At 43.1% G+C, this 19,718-nt stretch overlaps 1 protein-coding gene across 1 annotated transcript in view; it reads left to right on the plus strand.

Moving 5' to 3' along the window:
• Positions 1 to 17,477, plus strand: part of LOC145346786 (parathyroid hormone/parathyroid hormone-related peptide receptor-like) — a 92,759-nt gene extending 75,282 nt beyond the window's left edge. Inside the window, exons 7-13 of the mRNA XM_080194515.1 lie at positions 1,515 to 1,668; positions 3,462 to 3,522; positions 5,406 to 5,472; positions 5,607 to 5,701; positions 7,002 to 7,143; positions 8,534 to 8,575; positions 15,473 to 17,477. Coding sequence (XP_080050641.1) covers positions 1,515 to 1,668; positions 3,462 to 3,522; positions 5,406 to 5,472; positions 5,607 to 5,701; positions 7,002 to 7,143; positions 8,534 to 8,575; positions 15,473 to 15,844 — 933 coding nt within the window. The 3' untranslated portion in view covers positions 15,845 to 17,477. The remainder of the gene's footprint in view (positions 1 to 1,514; positions 1,669 to 3,461; positions 3,523 to 5,405; positions 5,473 to 5,606; positions 5,702 to 7,001; positions 7,144 to 8,533; positions 8,576 to 15,472) is intronic.
• Positions 17,478 to 19,718: the final 2,241 nt, after the last annotated feature.

The raw sequence follows: 19,718 nt of genomic DNA on the forward strand, positions 1-19,718 counted from the left end.
CTTGATGGGCCATGTGGTCTACTTTTGCCCCCATTTCTTATGTTTTTAAATAGGTTGGATGGTCCAAGTTTGTAACTTGGTCCAAGTTTGTAACTTGGACCATCATCAGATTATCTGGTTTGACATCATGACTGCACCAATTTGTAGACTTCTGATGCATGCAGTGGTCCTTGTGTCATTGCTGTTCCATGGGGGAGCCACAACGGCCATGCTGTTAGCTGCGAGACGTGCTGCACTTTTGCTCAGCTGACTTCTGACTTCCATAACGTCATCATCAGTAATGCTGCAGATCTGGACGCTGTGCCCTGGGTGTCTATTTACGAAAGGCAGTGCTTGTGTCATAGTTGAATATATTATTGGACATTCTACTACAGAAAAGGACATTAAGATCATAGAGAGCTATATTATGTAGACTAACCCCACAGGTTGTGGGTGAACTTCAAAGATAAAAAGATTGGGATTGGGATTCCTTTAAGTACTGGTCCTCACCTGTCAGAGTGCCTTGAAATATTTACAGTAAAAAGTCTGACAACACCAGGTTTTAGTCCAACTGATTTATTTGATAGTAAATGCACAAGCTTTCGGGTTAGTCCCTTCGTCAGGTGAATGGAGAGTTCTGGCCTCAGACAGAGCATATAAAGCACAGACAGTTTACAGATTACTGATTAGAATGCGAATCTTTACACCTAACCTGCTGTTCAAGTCTTGAAGTGGCCGACAATGTGAGTGGAAGGAGCACTGATCACAGGTTAAAGAGATGTGTATTGTCTCCAGACAGCACAGTGAGTGAGGTTTTGCAAACCCAGGCAAGTGTTGGGGGTTACAGATAGTGCTTCGGGTAAGCATTCTCCAAGGCGGCCTTCACGACACACGACAGCGCAGAGTCGCTGAGCAGAGACTGATAGCCAAGTTCCACACACATGAGGACGGTCTCAACAAGGATCTTGGGTTCATGTCGCACTATCTGTAACCCCCAACACTTGCCTGGGTTTGCAAAACCTCACTCACTGTGCTGTCTGGAGACAATACACATCTCTTTAAACTGTGATCAGTGCTCCTTCCACTCACATTGTCGGCCACTTCAAGACTTGAACAGCAGGTTAGGTGTAAAGATTCGCATTCTAATCAGTAATCTGTAAACTGTCTGTGCTTTATATGCTCTGTCTGAGGCCAGAACTCTCCATTCACCTGACAAAGGGACTAACCCGAAAGCTTGTGCATTTACTATCAAATAAATCGGTTGGATTTAAATAAATTTAAATAAATTTAAATAAACCTGGTGTTGTCAGACTTTTTACTGTGTTTACCCCAGTCCAACGCCGGCACATCCACATCTTGAAATATTTACTCAGGGAAAGGCTGTGTGAACTAAAGAGGACCTGATGCTGTTTATGTCATGCTTGTCACCATGCTTTACCCCTATCAGATCAGCGTAATTACCTGTCAAGATTTTTGATCTGTCAGTAACTGTGGGTTATTGATGTTCTGATATTGTTCTCTTCACTGTTTTCCAGATTGGCTGCAAGGTGGCTGTCACCATTTTCCTTTACTTCCTGGCTACTAATTACTACTGGATTCTGGTGGAAGGACTCTATCTCCATAGCCTCATCTTCATGACCTTTTTCTCTGATAAAAAGTATCTCTGGGGCTTCACCTTAATAGGCTGGGGTATGATAAAGTTTTTTTTCAAACAAGCTCTTTTTATCCTCAGTCTACTCTCTCCCAGAGTCTCTCTTTGGCTCCTGTTCTCCCTCTATCCATCTCTTTTTCATCTATCTCAAATGGCATGTGTGTCATCTCTCTCGCTCTTTGCCCTTCTATTTCTGTGTTTTTGTTGGTCTCTCACTCTCTGTTCCATTCCCTTTGTTTCTCTCTATGTCAAGTTGGTTTTGCATCTCTATCTCTGTCTTTATCTTTATGAGTGCAGCTTGATACCATCTGGGACAAAACAGCCCACTTGGTTGGCATCCCATCCAACACCTCAAACATTCTGCTGCCTGCAGAAGTACTGATTTTGCTCACCAGCTCACACATCCCCAATTCGTAGGCCATGGACAGTTGATGACCCTCCTACTGAGTAATCCATGAGTAAACTACATGGCCACTGCCGTTCCATCACCAATGTACACTCTCTCTACAACTACATATGAGAGCTTGGCCTTAAGCCTTCTTGGCTATGGATGTGTAAAATACCCACTTCAGTACCAGTTTATGGCATATTAATTTATTTGTTTAAAACTATACTTCAAAATCTCCCAGGTTGCTTTAAGTAGACTCTGGGGATTGAGGCCAATCCCCGGAGACTCCCGGCCATGCAGGATGGCAGCCCCACACAGGTAATTCTGCTTTATACCCTCTCCAAGGCTCTCAGATCTCCCCAAAAGATTGGAGGTACCATCAGGATCATCAAGTCCTCATTAAGGAAACTGATGGCTAAGTTTCAATATAATTTTGAACTGGTCATGCTCCCCTGCTGCCCCTCCCCGAGCTGTTTGCCATTGTGGTATGTTACTTCTTCTTTTCCTGCAGGCCTCCATGGTGTAGCTATCCTGACATGGGCCATATTTAACTCAGAGTCTTGGAAATTGTGGCCTTGGATGTTGATGGGATATTTAACATCATCACAGCTGAGCAAAATCTTGTTCTAATGGCGCCTGAAAGGAATGTTTCAACTCAGGCTTGCCTGTGAGTCTGGAGCTCATAGTATTCCAGACACTCGAGGACACAATACAGACTGATACTCCAGAGCACTATTGTGTGAGTGCTGCACTCTGAGGCGTTGACTTTGGGATGAAATGTTAAATGGAAGTTATTATATATTTAAGTGGCTGCATGATTACTTTAACAGTAGGTTTCATGACTTGATCATTAGGGTGTTTCACAAGCTTCTGTCTTAGTTTAAATTTCTATCCTGTGCAGAGAACATCTCTTTCAATGAGCCTGTTGTGTGTTACTTTGAAGCAACGTGTGCAAACCATGTCATTGTCTTTTTGTTTAAAACCCACAACCTATAACATAGTTATGACATTACAAAGGAATCTCTCTCTCTCTCTCTCTCAGGTAGATGTAAAATAACATATGGCACAATCTTAAGAATTGCGAGGGAGTTCTGTGTCCAGGCCGATATATTTTGCCATCATTAAAACATGCTGGGGCTTTTTGATGGATATATTGATTGCTGCATTTTCTACATTCCAACAGTATAGTTGAAAGTACCTAATTGGCTCTGAAATGGTTTGGAATATCCTAAAACATGAAAGTTTTATAGGACATCACACCTGAAAGACAGCATCTCTGTCAGTGCAATATTTCTTCAATGCGGCACTAAACTAACATATTGTGTGGGACTTGAAGCAACAACTTCTGAGTTGCACCAGTTAGTCACGGCCAACGCTGAAAGAACAAAATGTTCCACTCAGAGAAATTAAACTTTCTATTGTAAATGTTCTCTTTTTCCATAGGTGTTCCGGCTGTGTTTGTGGCAGCATGGGCAAGCGTGAGGGCAACGCTGGCAGATACACAGTAAGTACAAAAAGTTAACATCTTGGGTCATGATTGAGCCTGGGAAATCTGTGAGCTTCTCAATAAGAGAGAGGAGAAGCAAATATGAAAATCTAAAGCAAAAAATTCAACCCACTCCACCCCCATTCCATTTCTAATTATTACATATCGACTGCCCACTCACTTGATCTCCTGATCACCTATGGGATACCCTTATCAAACATAAGAACATAAGTAGGCTGGGGTGGCATTGTGGCACAGCCGTTAACACTGTTGCCTCACAGCATTAGGGGTCCAGGTTCAGTTCTGGCCTCAAGTGACTGTCTGTGTGGAGTTTGCATGTTCTCTCCGTGTTCACATGGGTTTCCTCCCACAGTCCAAAGATGTGCGGATTAGGTTGATTGGCTAAATTGCCCCTTAGTATCAGGGGGTCCTGCAGGGTAAATATGTGGGGTTACAGGGATAGGACCTGGGTGGAATTATTGCAGGTGTAGGCTCGGTGGTCTGAATGGCCTCCTTCTGCCGTGTAGGGATCCTGTATTCAATCTGTTGGACTCTGTTCCATCACTCTATTAGATCATGGCTGATCTGTACCTCGACATTTACCTAACACAAATCTATGGTCTTGGTCTTGAAATCCTGGCATCCTCAGCCTTTTGATGGAGGATGTTCCAGATCTCCACCACCGTTTGAATGAAAAACTGTTTCCTGGTTTCACTCCAAAACAGTCCAACTTTGATCTTAAGATTATGTTTACTTATTCTGGACTTCCTAGAGCAAACAATGTGCTTTCTCTGCATCTAACCTATTTATTTTTAAAATCATTTTGTGCACCTTGATTAAAAAACTACTCAAGCTTTCAAATTCAAGAGAATACAAACCAAGTTTTTGCCACCTATCCTTTCAATTTAACCCTTTATGGCTGGCTATCATTCTGGTGAATTGGTGTTGCGTGCCCTCCAAGGCCAGTATAGCCTTGCTAAAGTGCAATGCACAGAAATGAATATTCCAGATTATTCCAGAGTGTTCTAGATGAGACAGTGTATGACAGAAGCATGATTCCCCCCATTTTGCATTTCAGCCCCCTTGCGATAAAAGTGAGGATTCCAGTATATTATCAGTTTGATTTACAACTTGTACATATGAAATAGATTTTATTGATAGAATCCCTACACTGTAGAAGGAGACAATTTGGCCCATTGAGTCTGCATAGACAACAATCCCCCCCCCAGATCCCTATCCACGTAGCCCCATGTATTTATCCTGCTAATTCCCCTAACACTAAGGGGCAATTTAGCATGGCCAACCAACCTAACCCTCACAGCTTTGGAGTGTGGGGAAACCGGAGCACCCGGAGGAAACCTATGCAGACATGGGGAGAGTGTGCAAACTCCACACAGACAGTGAGCTGAAGCCAGAATTGAAGCCGGGTCCCTGGTGCTGTGAGGCAGCGGTGCTAACCATTGTCACACTGTGCCATCCTGTGTAGTTCTGGACACTCAAATCCTTTGTTTAGATGGACATTAGAGATGTCACATCCCTATTTTAAGAAGAATCATGGCTTCATAGAATATTACAGGTCATAATGAATCCATTCAATACAGACACCCTGGGATTTTGAAAGGAGATATACAATATCTATAAAGCATTTAGACAGTTACATTGTTAAGATGGGTATAGAGAGATACGATCAAAAGTGGGCAATTTGGACTAGCTTCGGGGTTTTAAAAAAAAGGGTGGCATGGGCAAATTGGGCCAAAGGGCCTGTTTCCATTTTGTAAACTCTATGACTCTAAATTAAAGTCCTTTCCTTCCCCTCTAGCCTGTTATCTATTTAGTGCATAATGGGAATATGTGCAGGAATTAATTGTCTAGACTTCTCCCAATGCTCTCTCTCTCTACAGGTGCTGGGATCTGAGTGCTGGGAATTTAAAGCTGATTTACCAACTCCCCATCCTGGCAGCAATATTGGTGAGATAGCAAAAAAGACAAAAATCTCCCTTTTTACCCCTCCTTCTGGGGTGGATTCCATTGCGCCAACTATCATCACATGCAACAGCTTTCCAAATTCACCTAACAGGATCGCTCTCCTTTCCTTCTTCTAGGTTAACTTCATGCTTTTCATCAACATCATCAGAGTGTTGGCCACAAAGCTGAGAGAGACCAATGCCGGAAGGTGTGATACTCGTCAGCAGTACCGGTAAGCTGTGGGGCACGTGAGCAATTCAGGTGAAGCAGGAGAGATCAAAAAGATATCCAGTGTGGAGACCGATTGGGGGGAGGGGGGGTTGTTCTGAAATTGAGATGAAGGCGCTTTGTTAGATCATTGCTCTTATTTCTGCTTCCTACCGAACCTGGCGTTTCAGTGTTAGGTGCATTGGCCATACTGAATCCTCCCTCTGTGTACCTGAACAGGCACCGGACTGTGGCAACTAGGTGTTTTCACAGTAACTTCATTGCAGTGTTAATGTAAGCCTGCTTGTGACTAATAAATAAACTTTAAACTTGAACTTTTAAGACTGAGGGTGAAATTTGATGCCTGACTCTGTGGGAGTTTGGTGGTGGGGAATAATTAATGAGGTAGAGGTGGGCCTGCCTCTGTCCGGATTAAATCAGTTGTAGGAAGGCCTGTGAATGGTCTTCCTGCCCCACACCCTGCTGCTTTGGATATTCCGCCAATGATAGCTGGGGGCTTGCCATGCCGGATGCCCTGAAAAGTAAAACTTGTCAGGTTTGCATGCCGGCTTCTGGAAGGTTCCTTTGTTCAGAGGTGCAGATTTAGAATTAGCTCTCTTAATCTGTCCTCTGATTTACTAGCTCTTCTGCCACTGAAAATAGTTTTACTCCCTCAAAACCTTTCACAGATTTAAATATATTTGTCAAATCACCTCATTTCTCTCCTCCAAAGAGAACAACTCCACTTCTCTGATCTCTTCGCATTACTTATGTCCCCCAACTTTGGTACCATCCCAATAAATCTCTTCTGCAGAGTACTAAGTATGATGGCCAGAGAGGAACTCTTTGTTATTTACAGGGAGGTGGGGATGGAACAGGGATTATGGCCAGATATTAATCAACTAGACCTTCTGCCTTCATCGGGATTTTAAAATTACCCCCAATTATTCAGCTAGGATCTAATGATTTCTTTATAAATGTCTACCCGGATGCCTGCTTTTGCATTCTGCTTATAAAGCCAAAGGCCCCACATACGTTTATAACAACTTTCTCAATTTGCCCTTCCATCTGCTAAGATTTGTATTAGGTTCCTGTTCTTGCCTTGTTTTTGAAATTATAACATTTAGTACAATTCTCGCAATTCCTCTCATTATTTTTGTGAGTCAAAAATCATTCTGCTTCTTGCCTGTCCTCCCTTATTTCTTATTCTAACAGTTTCCTCTCTCTTTCTATCTCTCTCTCTCTTTGCTATCTCTAGTTAAGATGTATTAAGGGGAAAGGTGAATCTCCTGTCTAACTATGTCTTCATTTTGTTTGATTGTCAGAAAGCTACTGAAGTCGACTCTAGTCCTGACTCCCCTGTTTGGAGTTCACTACATAGTCTTCATGGCTATTCCTTACACCGAGGTGTCCGGTACTCTCTGGCAGATCCAGATGCATTATGAAATGCTCTTTAATTCCTCGCAGGTAATTCTTTTTTCCTTCTGCTGAAGAACATGCATCTTATTGGCAACACAGGGAAGTTTGGTTGAGCAGATAATTGCCAGGAATCAGTAAACCTAGCCACGCAGCTGATGGATTGTTGTAAAAATCTAAGTGAAGGAAATCAGCTGTCCTTACTCAGCTTGGCTTATATGTGACTCTGGTCCCACACCAATGTGGTTGTTTTTTAGCTGCCCTCTGAGCTGACCCAGCTCATTCAGTTTATGAAGGCCCACCACTACTGGGAAGGTGATAGATGGGTGGCACGATGGTGCAGTGGTTAGCACTGCTGCCTCACAGCACCAGGGACCTGGGTTCGATTCCCAGATTGGGTCACTGTTTGTGTCTGTGGAGTTTGCACATTTTCTCCTGGTCTGTGTGGGTTTTCTCCAGGTGCTCTGGTTTCCTCCCACAGTCCAAAAGCCATGCTGGTTAGGTGGATCGGCCATGCTATTTCCCCCGAGTGTATCTGAACAGGTAATGGAGTGTGGCAACTAGGGGATTTTCACAGTAGCTTCATTGCAGTGCTAATGTAAACCTATGGGTGACTAATAAATGAAACTTAAGTTTATTTATTAGCGTCGTAAGTAGGCTTACATTAACACTGCAATGAAGTTACTGTGAAAATCCCCTAGTCGCCACATTCCGGCGCCAGTTCAGGTACATTGAGGAAGAATTTAGCATGGCCAATCCACCTAACCAGTATGTCTTTCAGACTGTGGGAGGAAACTGGAGCACTCAGAGGAAACCCACACAGACACGGGGAGAACGTGCAAACTCCGCACAGACAGTGACCCAAACCAGGAATCAAATCCGGTTCCCTGGCGCTGTGAGGCAGCAGTGCTAACCACTGTGCCACCAAGCTGCCACTTAACCTAAACTTAATAAATAAACTAAACTTATCTCTTCTTGACCTGAAAAAGTTTGGGCAATAAATGCCAGCCTTGACCAATGACATCTACACTCTGTGAATGAATAAAATAAATAATTTAACTGAAATAAAGATTTGTGGCTCTTTTATTTTCTTTGACTAACTGCACATCTGATATCCATTGTCATCAAACGCCATGTTTAAGAATTTCCAGATCAAGCTGAGCAGTGAGATCTTCTGTTTGGTTGACATGGAGTTCAACTCCCTTCCATCTGGTACTGTCCAGCCCTTGTTATTTTAATGTCAGTTCTTGTGCATGAACAGCATACACTGAGTAACAGGGAAGAATTCACTCCCATCTGTTACTGTATGATTTGCTTAAATGTCTCAGTGCCAGCCCCAGTATGTAGAGAATGTAGTGAGGGTTTTAATGTAGCAGATTGCCAGGAAAACTCCGTTAATTGATCAGCAGGACTCATAACAACTGTCTGTTTGATTTTGCAGGGTTGCTTTGTGGCTGTTATCTACTGTTTCTGTAATGGGGAGGTAAGTGCTCATGTGTGCGTGTGTACGTGTTCTGGTATTGTTAACAGCAACTGTTCCGTCATTGGAGATTTGCATGTCAGAGAGGGTTCTGTCAAACATCTTGTGACAGGTGTTTGTCAGCCCAAATGTTTCATATGATAAACGCTAGCAAGAGGGAATTTAATATAAACATTAGTTGGGAAACATCATATAATCTTACAATCTGTATTATGATTTGTGGTAATTTTCCCTTTAAAGACAAGAAGAGGGTCATTTAGCTTGAGGGACCAACTGGGACAAAAGTGAGTCATCACCCCAGGGGTTGGAATCCTGTCTTAGCCACATAGGGGAGTAGGGCGGCTGAGTCAGCTGTTGGCCTCTGTACAGTTTTTCTTAATAATTATCTTTTGTGTTTCTAACAAAGTCTGTAAAAGTGTACAGTCACACAGCGGAATACAAAATGAATTGAAAACAATAATCAGGCTGATTGTATTTGAATACAGAATAAATCTGAGAGCAGCAATGAAATACATTCCTATCTTTGTTGCTCCCCTAGGTAGAGTTCAACAGAAATAAAATCCTATCTCTTCAAACCATTTCTCTGATTTCTCTGTTCCTTGGGTTTTCTTGGGCAGAAAGGAGGGTCTCTCTGACCATGTATGGTTTGACGTTTTCTGGGAGTGCCTGGCTTAAAGCTGTGTCCATTAACAAGTACACAATTCACTTGAAAGATAAATTCTCTGAATTCTTAGTGTTGTGTCTTGTTCAATGGGTTTGAATGGGTGGAGGTCTGACTGTCTAATTTGCAATGCTCCCAATATCCTGTTTATTATCCTCCTTCCTAATTTTCCTGTTATATAGAATCCCAAAAGACCACACCACTTCTTACTTTGTGTAACTCCGTAGAACCTTGATAGATTGAACCTACATTCTATGCACTCCTGTTGTGCTGAGTCCCAGTGGATCAAACCTTGTCCATTCACTCCCATTCTACTGAGTTCAGTCAACCGAATTTCAACAATTAACCTGCATTCTACTGGATTGTAATCAATTAAGACTTGTTTCATCATCTTCAACCTCTTCATGAAAAGTAAATGCTGAAGATACTTAGTAGACCAGACAGCATCAGTGGAGAGAGAAACAGATCAAATGTTTCAGGACTTCCAAACTGGAGAAAGGCCATGAACCTGAGCGGAATCCCCCCATGCCATGGCCAACAGGTTTGATGGCGAGTGATAAGAGGGGGTGGGGGGAGAATTCAGTAGGAGCCCCAAAAATAAGTTTTATGCCAACAAGAAGTTCCCATGGGATCTTCCACTGGTGTCTGCCATGACAAATTGGGAATCCTGCTGGAAACTGGCATGAAGCTAATTTGCATCTTGCTAATGGGATGCAGATGAAGGTTTGACTTGAATCTTGCCCCCTTATCTGATTCTTCACAAAGCCAGTGGGAAAACACACCAGTCCAGAATACATCTGGACTAATGTGGCATGTGGAAACCAGGACTTACCAGGACGAGACTGGAGAAGCCTCTGGAGGATCCTGGACCCTGGAGCACCACAGCAGTGACTGGGGGGAGCATCTATCAGATGGATCTTCCAGCTTCTGTATCATTGAGGAGTTTTATTATCTAGCCTCAGAATGTTCCTGGACATCAGAAGATCCACTTTTTTTCTTCAACAGTGGGTCAATGATGGTTAAATATGGTGGTGGGACATCCCGCTATGGAAGATGGTGCAAAACAATGATGCATAATTAATGAGGCAGGGATCCCCCACCCCTTTCGGGTACCACCCCCACCACCACCACCCCCCCACCCCAACTCTGAACATCCCCAATGGCCCTGGCACTGATTGCAATTCTTGATTGCTCTCATCTTTTGTGAGTCAACTCTGGCAACAGATGCACTCACAACAAGCCCACAGAACTGGATAGCCAACGACAAGAATTTGCATCTGTTGTTGTGTAAGTCAAGCTTTGTCCGAAGTGTCACAGTGCAGCTTGCACTCTGCTATCATGCTCTGTCTGAGAGGATCCATGGATCGGGGCATCATCCGAGTGGTGTATGACTCCATCCTGTCTTGACATTATCCCCTGGAGGACCTCTGGCACTGATGAGGTGCCAAAAGGTTGTCTGTTGAAGCAAAAGCTCCCAAATGGGGAAATGAAGGCGGTGAGCAACTTAAACTCCTCACTGAAGGTGGTAGCCTTGTGAAGGTTGAATGCTTTCCTAAAGTAGCTAAGCTCGACAGATCTTCAAATTCAATTGCTTTGTTCAGCTGTGTAAGATCTGTGCCAAGTCTGATAGGGGTTTAGCACCGAAAACCTTCCTGGGAACCAACTTGCTGGTTCTGGCACAGGTGAAATGCCACCACCACCCCGCCCCCCCACTGCCCCCTGCACCGCTACTTCAACAAGGAGTCATTTTCCTTTGTTACTTTTGCCAATCATAGAACCACAGAATCCCTACAGTGTAGAGGGAAGCCCTGACAGGGTAAGGTAAGATACACTGACAGAGTATCTTACCTAAGCCTTCTCCCCACCTTATCCCTGTAAGCTCACATATTTACCATGGCTAATCCATCTAACCTACACATTTAGGACACTAGGGAGCAATTTAGCATGGCCAATCATCCAAACCAGTATATCTTTGGTTTGACGGCATTGGACTGGGGTAGGCAAAGTAAGTAGCTTCACAACACCAAAGTAAAGTCCAACAGGTTTATTTGGTAGCACGAGCTTTCAAAGCATTGCCCTTCATCATGAAGGGGCAGCACTCCGAAAACTTGTGACGAAAAGGCAGGGCTCCGAAAATTTGTGCTACCAAATAAACGTGTTGGACTTTAGCCTGCTGTTGTGAGACTACTTACTGTAACTTTGGAGCGTGGGAGGAAACTGGAATACCCGGGGGGGGGGGGGGGGTAAACCCATGCAGACACGGGGAGAATGTACCAATTCTACACAGATAGCTAAAAGTGGATAAGAAACTTCTCTGGGTGTATTTCAGGACAAGGAGTGATGTGAGGTGCTGTCTTCATCTTTCTTAGTCCTGCAAACAGCTGTGGAAACTCTGTTCTGAAATCTTTGAACTGATTTTCGTGACTTTTCAGTTCATCTGTTCTGCAAATCAGACGCAGATCGGTACAGATTTTCCTGATCAAAGATGAGCAACTCTGGTTCTGAGTCAAATACAACGGGCAGCATATTACCAGGGATTGGATGGATTGCACCCACCTCTCTCTCCAACCCCTACCTGAAGCAAAGCAGCTGACTCGCTGCACGTTAGCCTGCCCCACAGTCATAATGCACTGTGAGTGGGCTGAACAGAGGCAGTGTGGGTCTTCTGCCCTTCACTAGCTTTAGTGGATGTTGCCAGGACTGCAGTCAGGAACAAGGAGAAGGCCTGTGGATCCTAGAGCCAGGGAAGGCCAGGGTCTAGGGCAGGGAGGCTTTGGGCAGGTTTGGGAGGGGGATAGGGAGGATTGGGGGTGGTCTGTTTTATGGAGCAGCTGGGCATGTACAAGCTGGCCCCTGATGTGCAAAGATAGAGCGTTCCCTTTCTTCACTGCTTTTGAAAAAGATTTTTTTTTAAGTGGCCTGCCCATTTCCACCTGACTGCCCATGCCAACTGTTTTATGGTGTGGGAAATATTTTACCGGGGCAATTAAGCTCTAGTTATTTATAAATATGGTGGGTGGCCTGCCAACTTTCCCTCTGCTAGGATATTGGCATTTGAGTAATTTCTGCTTGCTTCCTGGACCTCTCCAAGGAAAGGCACCTCAATACCATGGATATCATCTACTTCATGGATTTTGTTACCATTTGAAGGCTTTCCTTTGTGTGTATTCTGTACAGGCTTCTTGCTACGGTACACAACCTGGAAGTGAGCCATCTTTCCACTTAAATGACATTTGGCCTTTTTGGTTGGGCAGTTTTCATGCCTGCGTTTTTCCCTGCCACACCAATTACAGCTTGCTCTGCTGTTGGATGCTCCTTCTGTCTCATCTGTTTTTTTTCTTGAATGACATCTTTTCTTTAATACTTTACAAACTTTACTGAGTCAGCTGCTTTTGATTTGGGGCTCTCCCTATCACCTTTAACCACAGATAATTCTTTTTGTTGGATTGCTTGTGTTAAGATTGGATCATTTCTTAACTGTTTCGTTTATGACCTTCTTAAAGCTTTCAGGTAATGGTGGAGACTTCTTTATGACTACTTTTCATGCACTGCCACTATACAATGTTCTTAATGAGTCTATCATAGGCAACAAGAGCTTTACTGGAGTATATCTTATTTCTCTGACTGTCATCTACCACATGGCTGTATGAAGAAGCAAGTCATACGATGATGTGCACTGCATGATTAGCATATTATATATTTAGAACTAACCCATTAACAACCCAATATTCAATGTAACACATTACACTACACAATGGGGTCCTCTTTTATCCTTTTTGCTCCAGTTGGGTTGACAGATGATTTGGGTACAATTTGACTTATAATTCTCACGTATATTAATATACAGTAAAAAGAATTGTTTCTTGCATGCTATACAGACAAAGCATACCGTTCATAGAGAAGGAAAGAAGGTGCAGAATGTAGTGTTACAGTGATAGCTAGGGTGCGGAGAAAGATCAACTTAATGCAAAGTAAGTCCATTCAAAAGTCTGATGGCAGCAGGGAAGAAGCTGTTCTGGAGTCTCCAGTGAATACAATTTTCTTAAGTTTCCTCATCGTAACAAGAAACAATTTTACAATGGGCTGGTCGTCCAAGATGAGCGTTAGTGGAATGAGCCGTACATTATCATTAAACAGAATCATAGAACAGTTACAGCACAAAGAGACAATTTGACCCATTACGTCCTTGATGATTTCATGCAAGAGCAACTCAGCTAGTAGCACACCCCACCTTTTCCCCATACTCTGCAATTTTCCTCTCGACTAGTGCTTATCTAATTCATGCTTAAAGGCCATGATTGAATCTGCCCCCAGCACAAACTAAGGCAGTGTATTCCAGAATCTAACTACCTGCTGTGTAAAAAAAACACTTTCCTCATGTTGCACTGATTGTCTTGACTTTCACCTTGGAAATCTATGTCCTCTGGTTCTTAACATTTCCACCAATGGACAATTTTTCACTATCTGTTCTGTGTAGCCCCCTTTGATCAAATCTCTCTCAACCTTCTCTTCTTAAAACAGCCCCAACCTTTCCCATGTAGTCTCATCACTGAAATCCCTCATCCCTGAAATCATTCTTGTCAATCTCTTGTGCAACCCCTCTAAAGACTTTTAAATTTTCCAAAAGTGTGATGCCCAGGACAGAACACAAAACTCCAGTTGGTACTAGACCAGGATTTAATAAAGATTCATCATCACTTTCTTGCTTTTATATGCCATGCTAGAGTGCTTTGTGCAGAAGCAAAAATGGCTGTGGAGGCTTGGATCTAGAAGTCCTGCCCCCTATCTGGCCTCCACCATTTTTGGAGGGAGGGAACAGGGATGGCTTCTAATGTGAATATTCGCTGTTCATGGAGGAAACTGAACAAGTTAAACTGCAGTAGCCTCAGTAAGATCTGATTTTCACAAATGAAATATCCAAAGTACACCTTATAAACTTTAGACCAGATTGGAGAAGAGCTAAAGCTGCCCAAACTCTTTGGAGTAGGCAGGACACCCTTTTGAAGAAATAGGCCACCCTTTTGGATATGGTCCCTGGACACAAAAACAGAAAATACAGGAAAATCTCAGACAGTTCTGACAGAAGCTGTGGAGAAAGATGTTTTTGTTTTAGATTCCAGCATGCACAGTATTTTGCTTTTACCTTTGAGAAAGTGAGGAGGCTTTGGAGAGGTTTGGTGTCCTTCAGGATTATAAAAAATAGACATGAATGTGCACAAGGAGAGTGTATGTTCATTGGAATTATCAATCTCATTGGATCTAAACTGTCAAGCTGTCAAGGCGTTTAAATGTCCTGTTCTTTAAACATTAGAAAAACAACAATCTGCAGTGCTTTTCAAAAAAAAAAGTGTTTGCTTTTTCAGGCACCTTTTGACATAAACCTGAGAGTTATCACCATAGAATTAGTGCTGCATTACTGGTTTCACAATCTATCATCACAGTGGGGTGCCTGTCAGTTCAGTTTGACTGGCAGCTCCAAGTGATTCTAATCTCTTTGGAGAGGAACAATGAATACAAATCCCCGTTTTCGAAAGGGTTTAAAGGTTAAAATTAAATGAAGTGAATGGGATTTTATGAATGACAGTATTTTCTTTGAACTACTAAATTCATCAATAGACACAAGGGACGCAATCTTACCTTTCATTCATACCACATTCCTGCTGCAATGAGATCAGAGAATTTGGCAGCCAGCCAAATCTCCGTTCACTGCAACTGGATGGGAAAATCCTGCTGGTGTGAATGGTGATATGATTCCGACCAAGAATTTTATTTTAAGCTCAGAATGGGTGCTGATAACTGCCTGTTATTGATACTGTAGATACTGGGTGAGTTGGTGTAATAGATGTAAGGGGAAAGGATAGTGAGGGGCATGGGGTTGGCATGTGTTGGCACTAACTTGGCATAGGGGCAATAAAGAGCCATGTGGTGGTGAGTGGGGCATATGTTGACAAAGAGCTATAAAATGCCATAGGGGGAGAGTGGAGGAGCATATGTTGGCATAGAGAGTGAGGGGCTGCGGGGTATACCGAGGACATGCCAAGAGAGGAATTTTCCCAACTCCTGCTACCTGCTCTGAGGATGGAAATCCAGCCCAATAAATGAATTATGCCAGTAAGCCAATTTGCAGCGGTTCTGCCACTAGCCTTATTGATTGTGCACGCCCTCTTTCGAGTGCTATCCAAGATCTAGGCTGTGTGTACTTTCAGCTTTTGATTGTGTACCTCTGCCCTTTTCTTCAGGTACAGAGTGAGATTAAAAAGGCATGGGCACGCTGGACTTTGGCACTTGATTTCAAACGCAAAGCCCGGAGTGGGAGCACCAACTACAGCTATGGGCCAATGGTGTCACACACCAACAACAGCATCAGCACCAACTTGACCACCCGAGCCCCACAAGTGCTCCACCTCAATAGCCGATTAGGCAGCGGACTGCTGAACGGGCATCGGAATCTTCCGGGCTATGTGAAGAATGGCTCAGTCTCTGAGAACTCACCCCCATCCTCCCTCCCCGAGCAGAACGGCAAGGACAATGAGCATGGCAGAAGTTTGGGGTCTCCAGGGTCCCACAAACCATCGCTGGTTGTGGAGGAAGAGAGGGAAACTGTAATGTGACTGGTGGACAATTGCACAAGAAGCATCCAATCTACACACAACTGAACTCCTCAATCATAAGACAATAACTATGGATTATTCTCCATTTGTTTCACTACACTGGCAAGAGCAGGCCACTCCAACTCAAAGATCCAAAATGATGAATCAGGACAACATGATACTGCATCATGTTAATCCTTTTTATTCCAAAGTTGCCTGCATCTTTGAATAATTATTTAGATTTTAGTCAAGCACTGTTCCTCGATGTCATCACAATTGCCAATATTCAATGAACAGACTCAAAACTGCATTAGTGACTCTCATTGCTTCTGCATGGCCTGAATTGACCAGAGTAAATTCACTCTGCCATCTACATCTCACCTTCAGGGGGCCCACTCACTCTCATCAGTTGACCATATTAGAGAAACATCAACTGCTTGAGTTAATGAGGAAGAACAGGCAATCAACCACCCTCCTTGTATTTTCATTGGCAATAGTATTCAGCTTTGAATTTGATGACGTAAATCTCTATCCGGGCAATGTCTGGGTAATCTTGTTCTGCTGACGAGTTATCAGATCTCCGAAAAGTGGGTTTTGTGACGGTTTCAACAGAATCATGAAAAGTGGCATTAAAGTGTAACTTTTTTTTCAGTAAGATTGTTCTTGTTGCTACGCTAGTAAATGAAGAGCTGCAGGGTCCCATCTGGGGTATGCTAATGTCCTGGATATCTTGCACTGATACCTGGAAAGTTAATCATTTGGACCTTTTTCACTTTAGGGGAGCGATAGAAAAATAATTCAGAAATAATGGGGGAGATGGTGGCATTGTGATAAAGCCACTGGTAATCCAGAGGCCCAGGCTAATGCTTTGGGAACACTGGTTCAAATCCCACCACAGCATCTGGTGGAATTTAAATTCAGTTAATAAAATCTGGAATATAAAGCTATTCTCAGTAATAATGACCGTGACAACTGTCATCGACTGTTGTAAAAACCCACCTGGTTCACCGATGCCGCTTTAGGGAAGGAAATCTGCCACCCTTACCAGGTCTGGCCTACATGTGACCCCAGACTCTCACAGCAGTGTGGTTGACTCTTAAATGCTCCTCTAAAATGGCTGAGCGAGCCATTCAGTTCAAGAGCAATTAGGGATAGGTAGCAAATGTTGGTCACTTGCCAGTGACACCCACATCTCATGAAAGGATGCATTTAAAACAATCCAACAACCATTCATGCACAGACCTGTAATAGCAGAAACTCAGAGAGAAACCATACAGGCACTATTGTAAAAAGCCAAGGTTAATGCACCTGCAACATTCTCGGTTGACCTAGATATCCCAAATGCTTTGATCTGCATGGCAAACCTCTTGAGCACAATGAAATAACACTGAACACCACAACTTTCTCCATTGACTGGGCATTGACCTCCAACGGTTAGGTATAAAAGTTCAACTGACTTCACGTCCACTCATTATCCATGGAAGTCATTGGAATGTGTTCAAAACATGTTGATGTTCTGGATCTTAATTGTTTCTAGTTGAGTTTGTAATGTTCATGTTGTTTGGTTAAACATTGTGAGAAAAAAAAGATAAATTATTATTTATTAATGTTTTTTTTAACAAATGCAGATTATTGTTTGCATCTTTAGTGATTGTGGGAAGAAATAAACTTGTTGGTTGTTTGTATAGTGACTGATTGTCTTCTTCTTTGGATTGCAAGGGATGGGAATCTGGCTAGCAGATTATTCACTGCACTTGCATCAATATCCATAACTATGCTTTATATCTGGTTTTAAAGGGGGTAAATTGTGTTATATTGACACAAAGGTCATGTATTCAAATTGCAACATAGCAAGTTATGAAACCGTATTAATACTGGTGTCTTTACCTGAGGAAGGATGTCATTGCTGTAGAGGGAGTGCAGCAAAGGTTTACCAGACTGATTCTTGGATGGCAGGTCTGTGATATGAGGAGAAATTAAGGGCCCCAAAACCAGAAAATCCCACCCAAGGTCAATGGAGCCTTGCATAGTCCGCACCCGCCCCCCACCCCCACACTATGATTGCTGTGGTGGCCGGGATGGGAAAGTTTCCCCCTAAATTGGTTAGGATTGCATTCATTGGGGTTTAAAGGAATGAAAGGGGATCCCATAGAAATGTATAAAATTCTAACAGGATTGGACAGGGTAGATTCAGAAAGAATATTTCTGATGGTGGGGGAGTCCAGAACTAGGGGTCATAGTTTGAGTAAACCTTTTAGAACTGAGGTGAAATTTCTTTACCCAGAGAGTGATGAATGTGTAGCATTCTCTACCACAGAAAGTAGTTGAGGCCAAAGATTTGTGTGATTTCAGGAAGAAATTAGATATAAGTCTTAGGGCCAAAGGGATCACGGGATATGAGGGGAAGGCAGGATCAGAATATTGAATTTGATGAACATAAGAACATAAGAAATAGGAGCAGGAGTAGGCCACCTAGCCCCTTGAGCCTGCCCCGCCATTCAAAAGATCGTGGCTGATCTGTCGTGGCTCAGTTCCATGATTAGCCATGATGAAAATGAATGGCAGATCAGGCTGGAAGGGCTGAATGGCCAACTTCTGCTTCAATCTTCCACATTTCTATTTTCTATAAATCTGATCATTTGTGAGCTGACACTAAAAAAAAATGTTCTGGCTTACTATTGTCCTTCAGGGAAGAACCTATCACTCCTGATGTTCTGGGCCTTCATTTTCTCTGTGTTTGACAAGGAATGCCTTCTGAAGTGACCCAGCAAACTGTCGAGTACTTAACCAAACTCCACTATCTTCTCAGGATATCTTGTAAGGATGGGCAGTGAACGTTGGCCTTGCTAGAATTGCCCAAGCCTGAGAATCAATGTAACTTTTCAAGTATGCCCATAGCAGTGATGGCACTCTATGCCACCTTCAAATCAGGAACAGGCTTATGCCCAACTGTTCAGTCTATAACTAAGCCAGATATATTAGGATTTAGTTCCTTGTTTCTCTCTGCCTTTGATTTGAGGAATCAACAATATTCACATTCCTTGTTATAATCAATATCCACTGCACTGGATGTCACTCTACAGCACAACCAATTTCCATTCACTTCACGAAGAGCCCACACTTGGAAACCAGAGCACCTGAAGGAAAGCTACACAAAAACAGACAAAACGTGCAAAGTCCGCACGGTGGCCCAAGACAGAATTGAAACTGGGTACCTGATGCTGTGAGACAGCAATGCTAAGCAAGGCCTGACAATGTTCAAGCTTGACTTGAGAAGTGGCAAGTGACATTTGTGCCACAAAGTGCCAGGCAATGATCATCTCCAACAAGATAAAACCTAACCACCGTCCCTTGGCACTCAATGGCATTAGCATTACTGAATTCTGCCACCGTCAACATCCTATTTACCAGAAACAAAAATGAATCAGTAAAATACTGTGACTACAAGAGGATGGGGATTCTGTGGCAATAACTAATTTCCTGACTCGAAGTATATCCACTATTTCGAGGGCACAAGTCAGAGGTGTGATGGGATACTCTTCATTTGCATTTCCAAAAACACTCAAGAAGCTTGATACCATTCAGGATAAAGCAATCTACTTGACGAGCGCTTTATCCATTGCCTTAAACATTTAATCTACAGAGGCAGCAGTATAATATACAAATGCACGTTAGTAACTCACCAAGGTTCCTTCAGCAGCATCTTCCATACCCGTAAACGCAATGGCTGGAAGGACAAGTATATAAGAACGATCTGGCCCTTCGAGCCTGTCTCCTCATAAGCCAATTCTCTCAACTCTGAAATCAACCTAGTGAATCTCCTCTGCATCCCCTCTAGTGGCATATATCCTTTCTCAAGTAAGGAGACCAAAACTGTACATGATACTCCAGGTGT

Source organism: Carcharhinus amblyrhynchos, chromosome 8 (genome assembly GCF_965287045.1).
Source record: "Carcharhinus amblyrhynchos chromosome 8, sCarAmb.v2.hapA, whole genome shotgun sequence".
NCBI lineage: Eukaryota > Metazoa > Chordata > Chondrichthyes > Carcharhiniformes > Carcharhinidae > Carcharhinus > Carcharhinus amblyrhynchos.